Here is a 19,189-nt window from a genome sequence, read left to right as displayed (position 1 = left end):
AGGCAAATCTATGCAAATGACTCACTTCAATTTCCTAAAACTTGATTACAAAGCTATTGAGGGCAAGGAATTGATCTGTGGCTTGTTTTTTGACCTTTCCAAAGTGTTTGATCTTATAAATCATAATCTACTACTGTCAAAACTATATAATCATTGTGTCCATGGTGTTTCCTATAAGTGGTTCAAGTCATATTTAGATGACAGACAACAAAGAGTGCAAATTTCTCAGGATGGTAATGTGTACCATTCTCAGTATAAAAGAGTTAATCATGTCTTGCTCCAGGGTTTGGTACTGGGACCATTGTTATTCTTGGATTTTATTAATGACCTACCACAACAATGTTCAATAGCTGATATTATATTATTTGCTGATGACACCAGCTTCTTTATAAAAGGAAAGAATATTATGAGATACAGCAAAAAAAAAAAACCCTCTGGCAGAACAGCAGAAGTGGCTGAAAAGTGGTTCAAAGATAACTGTCTAGTTGTCACTGACAGGGCATGGATGTGTGTGATGTCCTTAGGTTAGTTAGGTTTAAGTAGTTCTAAGTTCTAGGGGACTGATGACCTCAGAAGTTAAGTCCCATAGTGCCCAGAGCCATTTGAGCCATTTTTGTCACTGAAAAGAAACTGTATGGATGAACTTCAACCATACAAGGAACAAAATTAGGATCAATGAAAAATTCATTATGATCGAGTAGCCAAATTCAACAAGAGAATCACATAAAATATTTAGGATTATGGGAGGATGAGCATCTACGATGGGATAAACATGTAGAAATGCTTAACAAAAAATTAAGCAAGTACTGTTACATATTAAGAAAGCTTAAAGATTGCTGCACTACCGAAACAGTATTAAGTGCTTGTTATGCATACATGCATAGTCTACTGAGGTCTGGTATAGTATTCTGGGGAAATATCTCTTTTGCAAAGCAGTCTTTTAAACTTCAAAAGGAAGTTGTAGGATTAATAAGTGATGTTGCTTACAGAGAATCATGTAGAGGTATCTTTAAGGAATTAAGAATCATGACCTTACCATCCATATTTGTATTTGAAAGTATCTGCTTCATTAAAAACCATCAAGTTTCAGCTTTGAATAGCTGGGAGGTACACATTGAATATTTGCAAAGAAAACTAAGCAAAACCTGCTACATGATAAGGATCTTAAAAATTTGTTGCAGCAAAGCCAGCCTGTTAAATGTATACTACTCCTCTGTGCATTCTGTAATTAAATATGACATAATCTTCTGGGGCAATGCAACAACAAATATTAAACTTTTCAGGATGCAAAAGAGAATATTAAGGATTGTTGAAGGGGTAACCAATAGGAAATCATGCAGACCCATATTCAAAAAACTGTCAGTTCTTCCTCTTCCTTGCTTTTTTATATACGAAATGTCAGTTTTTATCAAACAGTATATTTATAGACCCCCCCCCCCCCATATCTTATTAAAAAATGAAGATATACATGCATCAATACAAGACAAAACTCTGATCTTCATATGAAACAGGTGAGAACATAATTGTGCCAAAAAGGCACTCTACATACAGGGATAAATATGTACAATAATCTGCCTAACCATATTAAATCAGCAAGTAATCTCAGTAGTTTTAAGGATGAACTAAAGGCATATTTAATTGATCATTGCTTTTACGGTCTGACAGAGTACCTAGAAACCAAACAACAAAAATAAAGATGCATTATGAATATTCTACATTGTATGTTGCCTCTAATGTTTGTTGTATATATTATTCTTTCCTAAATTACTTAAATATCTAGCCCTTAGGAATACAATACAAACTGAATTTTATCTTGTAAAGACCTAATCATGTCAAATGTCCTTGTATATATTCTACACATGTAGGATCGGAAGGACTAAATAAATAAATAGATGACTATCATAGGGATGTGCACAGAAAATCAAAATATCAGGACAGAGTTGTGTACAAACCAAAAATTCTCTAAAGTGCACTGCCTGATAACATCAAAAAAATACCAAACATTAATACATTTAAAAAAGAACTAAAAAATTTAGTAACAAACAACAGTGTCTACAGCACTAATAAATACCTGGAACTTTGCTCAAATCTGTAGGTCTGCCTCATAATCCCTCTAAACAAAAATTCATAATTATCAAAGTATAATAGATAAAACTAAACTTCTTTCATCATTGTACGTATATAATTATGCACCTAACTTTTGTGCTACATGTTACTATACCTATTTTAGTAAAATTGACCAAGGTGTTTCACTAGCTTTTATTTTACCTATATGTACATATATAATTTTATAATCTAATAAAGCAGGATAATGTGTTTATGATAAAGATATGTTGATAAGAATGACAAGATTTTGTACATGATGTAAATCATCACTGTGATAATGTATATAAACTAAATAAATAAAAGATTTTAAAATTAAATGTTATTTTGCTTGGTAATCATATATTTTGCCATTCAGTGTAAAGATGATATGGTTATGTATTGTAAGAATAAATACCCTAAATAATCAGCAAAATTTTAATAGTATTGAGTGGACAAACCATAATGTAGCATATAGGTAATGACAAAATTCCTAACGGTTTTTCAGAGAAGTGTTTAACATCACTAACTTGTAAGAATTACTTGGTTTAGTTGTTATCACTTGCATACTTATGTTGTTTTCTTTAATTTTTTTAAAGAAATAAAGTAAGAAAGATTACATTTTAAAAAGATATTTTGATATTAAGGTATACAAATAGGTACATTAACATACAGAAGCTAACAGGATATATAATGGTAATTATGTGGTTTTTCAAGCTCATGTGGATTCAATTTATACAGACTATGAGATTTCAATAATTACTGTTTTATTCGTAATGACTACCCGTATCTTAAATAACTGTGCTGCTACCATTAACTCTAACTGTATTTCAGGTCCCAGCATTTTATTATCTGCACAGCTAGTTGCTACTGTAATTCATTTTCTGTATTGCTGCATGCGCTTTTTAATGTGATAACATTTTTATTTGTTTTTATTTTCCTCTTATGAAAATGGAGATCAACATATCTACGGTAGTGGTTGCTGTTTAAATCAGTCATTGAAGTCATTGCTTGCATTCATCTTTTGTACAGGAATTCTGTTAATGAACTGAATTTATAAAATTTAAAAATAAGAGAATTCTTTTGGTATAACCCAGGAATCTTAAGTGGGAATATAACAGTTGCACAGTATTCTTATTTTACTGACAATAGCACAAAAGTTCACTTGCAAAAATTAATGCACAAATCACTGCCCCCAAACTTCCACCAAAGAAATTGCCACACCTTCAGCTGTGTAAACCTTGAATGGTGTAACGTATTCTAAATGCTCTGCTAACATTGGTGACCTTGAGCTATAGAGATAGTAGTGGGTTTGTGTGTAGCATATTCAGTAAGGCACAGGCTGGTGACGGCCTGTGCAACTGCAAATTGTGAGTACTTCAAGTTATTGATGCCCTTGACAGCAGAACACAAGACATGATGTTTTAATCATAAATACATTATCCTTGCAGACTCTTGCAGCATTTCAGTAATAAAGGTGTCATGTGTCCAGATAATAACCGCAGTACACTTGATGAACTAAAAATGCTTAGATTTTTCATGCTGTGGTTTACACCAGGAATGTATTATTTTATACTAGAAGTTATAAGGAATGTACTGAACAACACTGTATGAAACATAACAAACAGTATATGTGTTTATTGAGATACATAAATGTAGTGACACTCTCAGTTTTTAAGAAGTTTGCAAATTATCTTGGAGACATGAGACACATTTGAGGTATTCTGTTGTGAGGAAAAGGAGCAGCTATCATTTTTTTTACCTGTATCAAAGTTAAACATTAATGAATAAGCACACAATTAAAATACTTATGGACATTTCTACATAATCTTTTAACTACTGACTAGTACCATTCTGAAGGAATTGCAAATAATACAGAACAAATAAAAATTTGCTAGAGAATTAAATTTTTTTGTATACAATTTTTGCAAAACTCATCATAACAATTTAAAATACAGTGTGTCAGATATCTTGTATTTTTTGTTATAGAGTCCGACGTGTAAGAGGAAGCATGCCTGGAACGGGATTAAGGATACGTACTTTGCATGTGCGGGATATTCGTTTTCCCACATCCTTAGGTGCGCATGGCTCAGATGCTATGGTAATTCAATAACTTATTTAATAAAATATTTTTTTGTGAAGTTAGTTATGCGTGTGCTAGTAATGTAATGGGTTTTATAAAGAGTGGACCATTTATTCATACAAAATTTTGTAGTTCATTTCTTTGCTGCATTTGCATTGTTTTTGCAGTTGATACAAAGCCAGTGTTCTGCATACAGTATGCTCTAAAATTAGTGGCCAGTCTCCTATAGCACAACAGTAAGTGCTGTTCTGAGCCAATATCAGTGGAATTCATTCTACAAGCATTTAGCATTGAACATGTTTATTCCAAAGTGTTCTTAAGTTTATAAGTGCTTAGTTTTACAGCATCACAGCTGAATCACATCTTATGAGTTGAAGGTTATATACATTATATTAGGCATTTCAAGTGCTTGTAAAAGGTACTGTTTTCAACTGAGCAGATCAAGTAGTTGCACTACATTCAGTAAGTAAGTGTTCATTTATTTGTTTGTGTTTCTTTAAAGTGCATGAACACTGTGCCTACTATGGCAATCTCTCATTGTATGAGTGTTTCCGAGTTTCAGTATTCTGCTTGATAATTTAATTTTATTTATTTATTTTTGTGTTACATAGATCCTTGATGTGCGTATATCGCTAGGGTGTAGAATGTGTCAGATTATCACAGTAATAACCATCTGTATAAAACATTTTTACATTTTGGAATGAACATCAAAAGGAAGTAGCCCTGACATTTTTATATCTATTTTTTTTATTTGTAAGGGATTAGTATACATTGGGATTCAAACAATACTCTGTGTATGCTAACTAATAATTTTGGTAGCACTGAAATGTAGACATTTTAAGGAAAACTGTAATATCCTCAGAAATGGAAAATTTGGTTTCCCTAAAGACAGCATCAATGAAAAACTATATGAGGGTGATAAATATTACAGGATTGTAGATTCATCATATTTCCAAAGTAAAAGAAGCTGCTCTCTAAAGAGAAGTAGAAGCAGTCATTATAAATAACTTGAGGTTTTCAGATCTTTTTTACTTGGATTATAATGAATGAATAGTAACAGTTTCTTCCAGTTTAATTGAATATAACATTATTTGTAGTAAAATCTTCTTATCAACAGTTGACAACAGATTTATGTAAAAAAGTAATACAAGCTAGGAACTCTTTCACCAGGCCAAATAAAGGGGCTGACGAAAGTAGGGCAGTACCAATGAGTGTGAAAATCAGTGTTGAAATGGCAGCAAGACATGAGGTATAGTAAAATAGAGGAGAGAAAAAGGAAAGAAGAGTCAAATAGTGCAGAAAGGAAGGAAAGGATAGGCAAGAGAAACAACATTGAAGTAGAAATGAGAATTAAAAACCCAGTGATAAATCTTTTGTAAGAATTAAAAACCAAGGGCAAAATCCTTAATCCTTTTGTAACAAAAGAAAAAAAAACTTGTCAAACATATCAGACTCAATTTGAGTATCACCTACTGCATTCCACCACCCACACAACATCTTTTATCAAATTGAGTCGATGATTCATCTTCCTTAATCTCCCCAAATTTGAATTAAGATCCACAAAACTACACAATATGGATCTTCACAAGTAATCTAGAATCATAATTATAGAGCCAGTCACTGTAAGCTGCATTTATTTGGGTGACTGGTCAAGGTGGCACTGTGGGTAGCATACTGGACTCATATTTGGAAGGACGAAGGTTCAAATCTGTGTTCGATCATTCTGATTTATGTTTTCCCTGATTGCCGTAAATTGCTCCAGATAAATGTTGTGATCATTTCTTTGCAAGGGCATGACCAATTTTCTGCCCCATCCTTGAAACAGCTTGTGATCTGTCTCTAATGACTTCACAGTAAACCGATGTTAAACCCTAATCTTCCTCCTTTTTTGATATATTTGATAATGTGATGAATACAAAACACAGAAGGCTATGCAGCAGTGAGAGAGAAGAAGTGGAACAGATAATTCATGTGCCGGTATTTGCAACAGTACATACATAAGTTTGTGGTAGTTACAAGTGTTCACCCCAAAGCTTTCATCTTCAGCTTTCACTGTATCACCACACTTAATTATTTATGCATTTCATCAAGGATTCTCCATGTTCACATGCTTCTGTCAGAATTGAGATTCGATACAGTAATTCATAACTTAAAGAAATCTCTTTTAGGGCTAGCCCACGAGAAGTACCACCGAACATTGTGGGAGTGAAATGTGTTTTGCCATATCTTTAGATCAGTGTAAACTGCTTCCATACTTGGAAGAAAAATTATTCATTCTGAAATTCCTATTGATGCTGACAATCTTTCACCATTGCCAGATGGTCCACTCTGAACTCATGTTTATTCACATTTTCCACTCAATGAACAATGTCACCATCTATTCAATTCTTCTTAGATGTTGTGTGCGTACATATAACCCCATAGCGCATTAAAGCTTAACACTTCACAATATATGTTATGCAAACAGTAGTATGTAATCAAAGATAGTTACTGATGTTCCAAAAAAAGATTTTTAAGAGAATTCTGTGAAATAAATTTGTGTATCAATGAAAAATTTTTGTTCTAGAAAAAATAGAGTGTGTAAATGAACAGTGACAAATTAATTTATGAAGTGACCTACTTCAAGCAGAAAATGAGAAGTAGTAAATTATATTGTGTGTCCTCTAATGAGGCCATTAATTCAGCAATGAATTTCTTTTGAAAATAATGCTCTTTAAGACTCAATGCTTTTAAATCTAAGTGTTACATTTAATTTTACCTTTCATTAGTAATAAATAGGATTTTTTATTTCCATTTTCAGCACACAGATCCAGACTATTCTTGTGCGTACGTTATCATTTATACTGACCGAGAAATCGAAGGTCACGGCTTAACCTTCACTTGTGGCCGTGGGACTGAAATAGGTAAGCTGTTTGTGCCTGTCTGAGAATCACTGCTGTATTTTTTATGTCTTAGTTTTTTTCATTCACTGCCACGAGGATTCACACATTTGTCAGTTAATTGCTTCTTGCCACCTCAGTGCAGCAAACAAAGAATTAGAATTACATGCATTTCATTGTTAGGGCTTTCATCATTATTCATATCTATGAAGGATAAGTCATTGTATGGATGTAAGCGTATTTTATGATATGGGTACAAGGTGAAAATTTTGCTGCTTAACTTTGAGGTGATGATGGTATCAAAGAATTTTTGTTTCTGCATTGTACAATATCATGAATCAAATATCAACTTGATTTGCAAATAAATCATATGTAGCTTGAGCTGCAGAATAATTTTGTTTATATGGCTTTTCAAAGTAATCATATTGTTTGTTAATACAGGGTGGGTCGGGAGAAAAGGTACATGCTTTGAGGACTTGATAGTATTAGCGATTCTGAACAAAAAACTACATATGGACATATGCCCTATTCTGATTGGTTCCTGAGACAGAACACATTTGATATACATTGTTATTTTTTTTTGTATTATTCAAACATTGTCATTGTTTACCACATACCATAGTAGTGTAGAACAAGTTAAGACAAACAGTTTGATGCAGGACACTCGTGGTCTAGCAACTCGGAAAACTACTTCATATTGGTCCACAAGCGCATCCCGCAAGATTTTGTTTTCTTGCATTTTCTTCACACAATCTATTAGTCCTAGAGAAAAGAAATGAATAGTTCCCATTTTGTACAGAATTTAATGTAGTTTAATTTTGCATTTTGATGTGTTTTCACTGGTGGCTCAGTTTTTGAGTTACTCAAGAAAAATGGAATAAGTGATATTAAATGTGTCCTGTCTCAGAAATCATTCAGAGTAGGACATACATCCATATGAAATCTTCTGTTCAGAATCACTAATGCTATCACCCATCAAAGCGTACACCTTTCCTCTTGACTCGCCCTATGTATTGAAAACAAACTTAAATTCATGCTGTGATAAACCTGATACAAACTTGGTGAATAGGTGTAAGGAGTCTGCACATTCTTTTTCAATAGTTAAGGAATAAACATCTTAATTCACCATGGCAATACTTCTCATGAAGATGATCCATGATCAGATTATCCAAATTTTTAACCATAAATTGACCGTATTGGATTCATGTTTTCCTACTTTTCTGTGGCGCAAGCCTGTGACAGGGCTATCGGCCTGTCTGTAGGTAAAGTCTCATTGCCACAGCCTTAGGAGGCAAAAGGTGGTTGGCCGATAGCCCCAGCCACCTTTTACCCTTGGGAAACATCCGCAATACTCATTTCATAACAGACTGAGTGGATCTAGGGCCATCCTGGAAATACTGGAATGAGGAAACTCCCTGCCCCTATCTGAGGTTGAACCTGGGACCTCCAGAGCCAGAGTCTGATGCTCTACCCATAGACCACCACGCATGTTTATGTCAGCTAAATTCAATCAAGTAAATTAAAGAGAAAGCTGCTACCTCCCTAGTTATATTAAATAGATGCTCTTTATATCTTATTGGAGGTTTAATATTTATTTGATTAAACTGGCACTTTTCAGGGAAAACAGTAACTTACATTTCTAAATACTGTGTCATGCCTACACTACCTTACTACGTGTTGTACAGGTGCAATGAACACTGCTACCTGCCATGTAGCTAACACAGCTTTTCAGTCCTTGAATTTAGACATTCAGACGATATGCTAAATTTTCTTTTGAGCTGGCTGGAATTCTCAATTTTGGCTTTATGTTAGATGGAGACTTGTTGAATGCCTTGGCACCAGAGTGCATACCCTAGGCAAGAAGGCACAGTCTACATCAAAATTATTTTTGTATCAGTGTAGTGACTGTGTAGATCTCATTTCAGCTGAAACTAATTTTTATTGTCAGCAACAAAAACCATTAAGAAATAAATATAATGGGAAGCAAGTGTAAGAATTCCAAGATCTTTAAAAAGGCATCTGTAAGATGTATTGTTATCTACTTTACACAATATTCTTACTCTTCACTTCTGCTGAATAAGCACTTTATTTACTACAAGTGCACAGCACCAGAAGAGAATTACGTAAGACAACAAAGAGTGTAAGTATGCAAAATGAGCTAAAACTCTTGTTGCTACATTAACACAGTGAGACTAACAATTTAATGAGGTGACTCAATACAGCTGTCATGAATTTGAAGAATTGCCTGTCTGCCACGAGCTGTAGAAATGTATTAGTCATTTTCTACCAGTTTTGGTGTCATAGTTGTAGTAACCCACGAGTTACAACACATGCCGCCCACAGTGGGTGTAAGTTGGTACACAACAGCAAGTCAAAGTGTATGCTAACATTCAAAGAGCACGTCTGTAGCTATTCGAGGCAACCACCAGCGTCAGCCCAGTCACTGACTACCATCACCTGGTTCGCTGTGCACGTGCGCCACTACACCAGTGACATCTGAAAGGGTAGCATCTTCATAAGGCCATCCGTGGTCCTCTGGGCCCCTAGTCATAATGTTTTTGAGACGGGTAACTACTTTCCGTGAATTCTTATTGTTGTCACTCCGTGACTCAATGAATTATATCTCTCTTATGGCCTTGTGTTGCTTTGTGTTCCTAGTTAGAACACAACTGACAATGACGAGGGTTGAATATCTGTGTATTATGGAGTCTGCTCATCCACATATTGAGCATTGATTGGTGAGCTACAACAAACAGCAGATTCCTATTCTGGGCTGATTCATTGCCAACACAGTCTCAAAGTCATTTGCCCATTCCATTATGTACACAGTGGTTAATGATGTGAGTATTGAAAATTTGTTTGGGTTAGATACTTTTCCTACTGGCTTTACCCCAGTCCATTCTGCAACGGCATGTGCAGATGGCTGTGTTGGAATGGTTGTTGACTGCATTGACTCAGGCTCAGCTGCTGGTTGTTCACCCGCCTGCTTTCCCACCCTGTGATGAATCTGCAGAAGATTGGGACACTTACAAGAAGCGACTTGGTAACCTTTCATGGTATTCCAGCTGGTTGACAAGAAGGTCTGTAAGGCTCTTTTCTTATCATGGATATCCCTTGTACAGCTCATTTACTCTGCCATTTAACTCCTCTGCACGAACCAGCATCACTTTCTTCTGACGATGTACATTGTAAGCATGTGATGGCTACATGTGTTGAATTCTGCCAGTGTCACAAGCAGCAACAGCAATCATATCAAGCATGGGTGGCCACAGTTCATAGACTCAGTTGAGTTGGTTTGTCATGGCTAAGGCAAAATAGGGCAACGGCCTTGCTGCAGTGGATACACCGGTTCCCGTGAGATCACCAAAGTTAAGCGACGTCGGGTGTGGTCAGCACTTGGATAGGTCACCATCCAGGCTGCCATGCGCTGTTGCCATTTTTCGGGGTGCACTCGCCCTCGTGATGCCAATTGAGGAGCTACTTGACCAAATAGTAGTGCCTTCGGTCAAGAATACCATTGTAACAACCGGGAGAGCGGTGTGCTGACCCCACGCCCCTCCTAATCACATCCTCCACTGTGGATGACACGGCAGTCAGATGGTCTCGGTAGGCTATTCGTGGTCTGAAGATGGAGTGTTGTTGTTGTTTTTTTTTTTTTTTTAAGGCAAAATAGCCAGAGACATGTCATTCTTTCCGCCCCAGGTAAGGAGCTGTGTCGATGTGCCCTTCAGTTTGAGGACCCTAAATTACAAGAATTTTTGAATCCTTTACAGCTGTTCGAGGCTCCTGCAGCACTGGCTGCTATTTAGAGGCTTCAAGTGACGTCGCTGTTGTTGACAGCATACGAACCCAGTGCTTGGAGCCTAGGGATGGAGGAGATAGTTGCAGTACAGACAGCCAACCAGGCCATTGTGGACAAATACATTGTCGGCAGTAGGAATAACAAATGTCACTTCTGTTGTGCCCCTCTTGTTTCGCACAGCAAGAGTGGGCAGCCTGCTCCAAACAGTGGGCCTCTTGCCATAAATGTAAAAAAAAGGGGTCACATAGCAGCAGTATGTCAATCTCTGCCCCCCCTCCCCCTTCCTCTCCCCACCCCAGGAGTCATTGCAGAAAAATGGCAGTCAATATTTATATTGTTTTGTTATTGTGTTCACTGTTGTCTACATGACAAAACCAAATATTCATTGAAGTGTGGGTGATGGATCAACCATTAATCCTACAAGTCGACATGGGAGCTGCTGTGTCCCTAATTGATTCATAGACGTATGCCAGGCTTGAGTCACCACCATTGGTATGTGTTGAGCATTAATTGGTAATCTTAATTGGTAAGCTATAACAAACAGCAGATTCCTATTCACGGCCGACACAGTCTCAAAGTCAGTTGCCCATTCCGTTACATACACGGTGGTTAATGATGTGAGTATTGAAAATTTGTTTGGGTTAGACTGCCGCTTTTGGTTTTTCTTACTGTGAAGGCAGTGCATATGGTATCAGATCAAGTGTGCCTTATCACAAACTGGGTTCTTTGTGTTGTGAGTTGTCGGATCTCTTTCCCTCAGGGTTAGGTTGTGCAAACAATTTCATGGTACACATCACCCTCAAACCCTCCACCCATCCTCACTTTTTTCGGACACGGTCAAGCCAGTAGCTTTATGTGACCAGGTTAAGACGGAGCTGAATCACTTGACGTCATTGGGAGTGATTAGACCAATTTCTTCAAGTGGATGGGCTATGCCCTTAGTAATCATAAAGAAGCTGTATGGTCAACTTCAGCCCTGTCGCCACTTCAAGGTCACTATTGACTCACAGTCAGTCATAGACACTTACTCCCTGCCATGCTCACAAAGTTGGCTGGGAGTCAATACTTTTCGAAAATCAACTTGACTGAAGCCTACCTTCAAATTCCATTGGACAAGGTATCAGAACAATTTCTTGTGGTTAATACACCTTTCAGCCTCTATCAATATCAATGGATAATATTTGGGCTCACTAGTACACCTGCTATCTTTCACATTTTTTAGAATAGGTTATGTTGGTAGTCTGCCATTGCATTAACTATCTTGATGATACCTTTGTGACAGTGCTACCATGGAGGGCCGCCTATATAATTAACATTCTTTGTTTACTGTTCTACTGACTGCATGCCTCAAATGTAATCTGGCTAAAGTCTCACTTTTTACATCTACATCTACATCCATACTCCACAAGCCACCTGACGGTGTGTGGCGGAGGGTACCTTAGTAAGTACCTCTATCGGTTCTCCCTTCTATTCCAGTCTCGTATTGTTCGTGGAAAGAAGGATTGTCGGCATGCCTCTGTGTGGGCTCTAATCTCTCTGATTTTATCCTCATGGTCTCTTCGCAAGATATGCGTAGGAGGGAGCAATATACTGCTTGACTCCTCGGTGAAGGTATGTTCTCAAAATTTCTACAAAAGCCCGCACCGAGTTACTCAGAGTCTCTCCTGCAGAGTCTTCCACTGGAGTTTATCTATCATCTCCATAACGCTTTCGCGATTACTAAATGATCCTGTAACAAAGTGCACTGCTCTCCATTGTATCTTCTCTATCTCTTCTATCAACCCTATCTGGTATGGATCCCACACTGCTGAGCAGTATTCAAGCAGTGGGCAAACAAGCGTACTGTAACCTACTTCCTTTTTTTTTGGATTGCATTTCCTTAGGATTCTTCCAATGAATCTCAGTCTGGCATCTGCTTTACTGACAATCAACTTTATATGATCATTCCATTTTAAATCACTCCTAGTCCGTACTCCCAGATAATTTATGGAATTAACTGTTTCCAGTTTCTGACCTGCTATATTGTAGCTAAATGATAAGGGATCTTTCTTTCTATATATTCGCAGCACATTACACTTGTCTGCATTGAGATTCAATTGCCATTCCCTGCACCATGCGTCAATTCACTGCAGATCCTCCTGCATTTCAGTACAATTTTTCATTGTTACAACATCTCGATATACCACAGCATCATCCACAAAAAGCCTCAGTGAACTTCCAATGTCATCCACAAGGTCATTTATGTATATTGTGAATAGCAACGGTCCTACGACACTCCCCTGTGGCACACCTGAAATCACTCTTACTTCGGAAGACTTCTCTCCATTGAGAATGACATGCTGCGTTCTGTTATCTAGGAACTCTTCAATCCAATCACACAATTGGTCTGATAGTCCATATGCTCTTACTTTGTTCATTAAATGACTGTGGGGAACTGTATTGAATGCCTTGCGGAAGTCAAGCCTTCCATTGTTTATTTGGGTCATGAAATTTCCCAGCAGGGCATACGCCCCATGGAATGTGTCACTACCATTACGCCTTTGCTCCATCTGGCTGATGTACAAGAAGTACAGGCATTCCATTGCAAAGTGGCATACTATCATAGGTGTATTCCCAGAGAAGCTACTATCGGCCACTTCTTTCATCTGTTGCTTCAGAAACATGCTCCTTTTGTTTATTCTGCAGCTTGTGAGCTTTCTTTTGTGCAGCTTAAGGATAGCCTTTGATATGTATGGTGTCTTGCAAGATTTCAACCCGACAAGCATCTGTTCCTGGCCACAGATGGGCCTGATCACAGGGGGAGGGCAGGAGGGACAGTCCTGGTCAATTGCCATTCAAATGGCTCTGAATGACCTGTGCCTTTGAGCTGAAAACACTTGGCTCAGCAGCTTTATTTTCAAGTGGAAAAAAAGCCCTTGCCATTGCCTATGCCTTAAAATTTTTTTGTGTTCTTGTATGGTGCAAAATTTCATTTAATCGCCAACCATAAGCCCTTGATTTCCCTGTTTAGCCTGTTAGTGTCCTTACTAGACAAAGTTACTCATCATCTACAGCATTGGGCTCTGATTTTGTTACTGTACAGTTATGAGATCCATTTTCACCCCAAGTTACAACATCTGAATCCAGATGCTCTGTCCTGACTCCCCACGGGTCCAGACCCCTCGTTTGACCAGGAGGCTGCTTTGTTTTCAACTGGATATGGATGTGAAGCACACAGTGGATAGCTTCTCCATCAGCAGTTGCCATGCTGCCTGTACTGTGAAGGCAGATCCAGGGCTCTGGTAGGTTGTGGACGTTATAATAGGGTTGGCTCGACTGTCTGCTGGGCAGAATTTTTATGCATCGTGCCATTGCCTCTCCCTTTTGGAAGGCATTATTCACCTGCCGACAGAAGGTTTACTTCCTGTTTAGTGGTTCCAGCACTCTGTAGCTGGAAGTCCTCCACTTGTTACAGCAGGGTCACTGGGGTATCTCTTGCTTGAAACTGTTGGTGCGCTGCCATGTGCTTTGTCTAGGCATCAATCGGGAGGTGAAAAACCTTGTTGTGGCCTGCTATTCGTGTTTGGGTCAACAGGCAGCAACCGCACACTATTTTTTTGCTATCCTGGGCCCTACAATCCTTGGGCAAGAGTCCACATTGATTTAGCTTTTTAGACACCTTGTGGTTATTAGAAATTTATGCTTTTTCCCATTTTCCTTGTGTCATTTGTTGTCTGTCTGTGAAGAAGCCATGTCTGTCGAGACCCTGTCCAAAATATTCTCCATAGAAGGCTTGCCTTGTGCTTTGGTTTTGGGCAATGGTCCTCATTTCATGGTGCAACCTTTCAAAGACATTTATACACAAAATGGCATTCACCACGGCACAGTATCTCCCTTCCAGCTGCAGTTGAACAGCAAGGCACGACACCTTATCTGGATGTTTAAGACACACATAGTAGAAGGTTTCCTAACAGAGGAGACTCTTATATCTTTTTTAAGCTCTTACAAAATGATGCCATTTGTGGACAAGATTCCCGCGTAGCTCCTGGATAGCCATCAGCTGCAGATGCTGCTCAACCTCTTGTTACTGGGCAGGTGCTCCGAGCAGTACCAGTTTAGTTGATGTTCGCATCTGGCTCATCAGTCTGGTCCAGGGCTCAGGATGGCACCCTCGCTGGATTCAGGCTGTTGTCGACAGCTGGCACAGTTACAGCATCTTCATGATTCACACCAAAGATCACCTCATGGCGTGCCATCAGAAACAGTTGCATCTGAGGGTGATGCATGGCCCCATCCTTTGGCCGTAGGCAGGACGTCTCATTCTTCCTTATCCCTGGCACTCCGGGCATCACGAAGGCTCAGTCATACCTGCCCAGCCCGATGGTCAGGGCTTCATCAGCACCAGTTCTGGTTTTGCTTCCTGTGGCAATTGCCGGCACCTCCCACTGTGCTGAACAGGTGCCACTGACAGCAGGGATGGAAGTCAGGTTTCCATCACCAGAGCCTCTCCTGCCCAGTCCACAATTGTTGCTGCTCATGCTGGACACCGCGTTGTGGACTCCCTACATTCAGATGGCTGCTGCCTCCCTGTTGTTGGACCTGTCCACTGGTTGCCTAAGGGTCTGTGGGCAGCAGGGGGTGCCCTTGTCCCACTTATTTTCGTCCATACATGCCTCTCTGTGTGGATCAGGAACTTCCCATGCCTTCGGCTATCACCCTTGGCGTTGCCATGGATGCCACAGATGTCTCTTCAGTCACAGCATCATGGACGGTGAAGCCGCTTTTTCCCCTCTGTAAGGAAGGAGGACTGTAGTAACCCACTGTAGTGCATGCCGATGTTGAAATGGCAAGCCCCCAACTACCTGAGGCAGCTGCCAGGGGCTGCCCAGTCACCAACTGCCATCACCTGGTCTGCCATGTTCGCCCAGCACTACCTGATGGGGATAGTGTCTTTATAATAACATGCACGGGCTTCTGGGTCCTCAGTTGTAATATGTTCAAGATGTGTAACTACCTTCATTGTATTCTTGTTGTCACTCTGTGACTCAATAAATTGTACCTCTTTTACAGTTGTGGCTAGTGACCATCTTCAGAGGAAAAAAAGAAGATGCATATGAGGTGGATATGCAATCCAACATTCCAGTGGATAAATTGAAACCCACTAATCATAAAATCTTTACAGACTCCATGTTTAACAGGGCCATGATTTCGATATAATCACAAAATTAACTTCACTATTTTTAAACAGAATGGTCACTCAGTGATCCATCTCATCTACAGCTCTTTTTCTTCCTGTGAAGTTGGTTGCTATGATCGAAACTGGTAGAAAATGATTTGTACATATGATGGCAAATATACAATTTTTCTATTACAATGAGAGAAGGGTAAGCTTGCTGAACAGGGATTCTTGATTAGTTTATTTATGTGTTGACTCCATTTCAATTTCTTATCCAACTAATCAGCAAGGAATATTTTCTAATCCAATTCAACAGGGTGCCATTAATGTCTGCTTCTGGTATTAGCAGATCATTTTTGGTTGTCTGAAATTGCCTAACTGAATCTTTGTGATGCTGCAAGCATAGTAAAAGAAAGAGACAAGTACATTTTGCATGAAGAATTAACTATGACATTGATTTTTGTGAGATGGGTGCTGCATGTGTTGATGCTGATTAAAAGCAAACATGGAAATGAATGCATGGACTACTTTAAAATGAATCCCTGTAATAAATTATGCTAATTTATTATTGTGGGCAAGAAATTGGTGGCCTGCTTGTCACCAGAAATGAAACAGCAATCAAAGAAAAGGTTGGATTCTGGCAGCTAAGTATTGGAGCAGGAGGAACTGAACTCATCTTTGAGAAATGTTATATTCATAGTTTTTGGAAATGCCAAAGGGATTCCTTTTATCCATTAGTTAGCAAAGGATGAAACAGTAACTGACAAATACTTTTGAAACTTTTGGAGCAACTGGATGAGAAACATACAAGGATGAGAAAAAACCAAATGAATAGCTAAAGATAAAAACATCTTTTGTCTGGACAATGCACTTCTGCGTAAGTTTTTTGACAGTTTGTTAGCTGAGAAATTTAAAGAGCAAATTGTTGGAACATGCACCCTATCCACTACAGTTGGCAATGTCTCACTTGCACCCATTCTCACATGTTCAAAAAATTTGTGCTGGTAAACATTTTCAGTCCAACTGAGAGGTCATGGCAGCATATTTTGTAGCTCTCACACACATCATGGATGAAAATATACTGGGAAAAATCGTGGGCAAAATGTATTGACCCCAGAGAGAACTACCTCAAAAAGTGCATTTTGACGTAAAAGTAGTCTGTTTCTGCCAGGTCAAGATCTCCTCTTCTTGCTCTTACACAATTTTATATTTTCTGTCCTCTCTGATTCTAGATTGGACATAATTTTCCTGACAGGTATTTGTAGCTAGTAGACTCTTAATATATTCCTGTAGCTTTCTATCGAAAATATTCTTTCAGTGTCTCAAAACATTTCAGATTTTCCCATTATTTTTCTGTCTTCACTTTTACCCTTTGAATCTTTTTGTAATCCTCACATTAACCTGTTTACAGTACCAATTAGTGTGACTTAGTGTAAAACAATAAACCAACAACTTGGCGGAGTCACATCCAAATTCTGTGTCTGATTGTTGTTCTTTATTATCTCTCCATAATGATACAAATAAATTCTCGTATGTTTTCGTCAACAGCTTTAGAGTAATTTCTTTCTCTCACCCTGGTCAAAGCAGAATGCTTGATGACTTGTCAAAACACGTAAATATGTGAAGCATATGCTCTTATCTTATTGTTATTAAGCCACAGTGTACTTACTATTCCAGATGGGAATATTAAATATGTTGCATGGAGTTGTATGGTTGTTTTAGTTACCCCAAAACATCATGATTGTTATTAAGCCACAGTGTACTTACTATTCCAGGTGGGAATATTAGGTATGTTGCATGGAGCTGTATATTTGTTTTAGTTACCCCAAAACATCATGATATATAATTTCAGCTTGTATGATAATTCATTTCATTATTAGATAAATCTATCAGAATAGTAAAAACAGTTCACAGGACTCAGATCATATGAATTTCTCTCTCTCCTTCTCCCTCCTCCCGTCCTCCTTGCGAAATTCATTGTCTGAGTGTCTTTCTAGTTGCTGCTACTTGCCTGGTTAGCGTTTCACGTGTCTCTACCGTACTGTCTCATGTAGGTGACTGATGTGTGGCTAAGTTGCTTAGTACAGGAGCACTATAAGCCCCTGCCTGATGATCTATAGGCAGTTTAATTTGTTTACTTGCCAACCTGCATTTTACAACCAGTGCATCATATGGTATTTTTAGATTGGACCTCCAGAAATAAACATGATGAACAACTGCATTCAATAACAATGTTAATTTCTTCAAGGAACTCAAGCCAAGAAATACACACAAAGAAGATGGGAGCAGAAAACAGACAGATAGGCAGACTGTTTACATTACTGATGTATCTGCAGTCATGACACATACAATTTTAGAGATTCCACATCCATACTGTTCATGGGCCTGCCATGATCTGGTGAGCCGCCAACGAAATGGTACTATTTAAGCAATCACAAACGAGTGCTCAGCCTATTCTGTAACTTGTATTACTGTTGTCCATTTAATGTTCAGTGCCATGCACAATCTGTACTTCATTGTCCCTAACCTCAGCTCTATAAAGTATTATGTTCCATAAATTGTGTTTGTTCTTACCATAACAAACTTGGTTACGTTTTCTTCATGGGTTTGTTTAATGCTAATCACTTGACAAACATCTCGATGGAAGAAATACTCCAACATACGAGGTGCGGCTAGAAAAAAACCGGACTGATGCTGGAAAAAACATTTATTTACAATTATTTACAATTTCATGTTATCTCCTTCAATGTACTCTCCTCCTCGGTCTCTACACCGCTCCATACGAATTTTCCACTGTTCATAGCAATGGTGCAGATAATTTTCGGTAAGTACATACATTACTTCCGTCGCTTTTTCTTTTACTGCTTCAACAGTCTCAAATCTAGTTCCTTTCAAAGCTGACTTGACTTTAGGGAAAAGAAAAAAGTCACAGGGGGCCAAATCAGGTGAGTAGGGTGGATGATCTAAGATGGGAATGTTGTGTTTTGCCAAAAACGTCTTCACTGACAACGCACTGTGAGCTGGGGCATTGTCTTGGTGAAGGATCCATGACTTTTTTCTCCACAAATCGTTCCGTTTTCTCCGTACTCGCTCACGTAGGGTAGCCAGGATGCTAATGTAGTAATGCTGATTCACTGTTTGTCCCTGTGGCACCCAATCAATGTGCACAATCCCTTTGATGTCAAAAA

General features: G+C 38.5%; 1 protein-coding gene across 3 annotated transcripts in view; it reads left to right on the top strand.

Annotated features, from left to right (window-relative positions):
• The window catches only part of LOC124789549 (mitochondrial enolase superfamily member 1-like), an 84,969-nt gene that overhangs the window by 23,319 nt on the left and 42,461 nt on the right, over window positions 1-19,189 (top strand). For 2 of the 3 annotated variants that reach the window (XM_047256950.1, XM_047256947.1), the window contains exons 2-3: window positions 4,072-4,183; window positions 6,966-7,068. In XM_047256950.1, coding sequence (XP_047112906.1) covers window positions 4,094-4,183; window positions 6,966-7,068 — 193 coding nt within the window. In that variant the 5' untranslated portion in view covers window positions 4,072-4,093. Of the gene's footprint in view, window positions 1-3,339; window positions 3,453-4,071; window positions 4,184-6,965; window positions 7,069-19,189 lie in introns of those variants that run through there. The other variant, XM_047256948.1, reaches the window with a different exon arrangement.

This window comes from Schistocerca piceifrons, chromosome 3 (assembly GCF_021461385.2).
Source record: "Schistocerca piceifrons isolate TAMUIC-IGC-003096 chromosome 3, iqSchPice1.1, whole genome shotgun sequence".
Classification (NCBI taxonomy): Eukaryota; Metazoa; Arthropoda; class Insecta; order Orthoptera; family Acrididae; genus Schistocerca; species Schistocerca piceifrons.
Note: the sequence above shows the minus strand (reverse complement) of the source record. Positions and strands in the feature narration are given on the sequence as shown.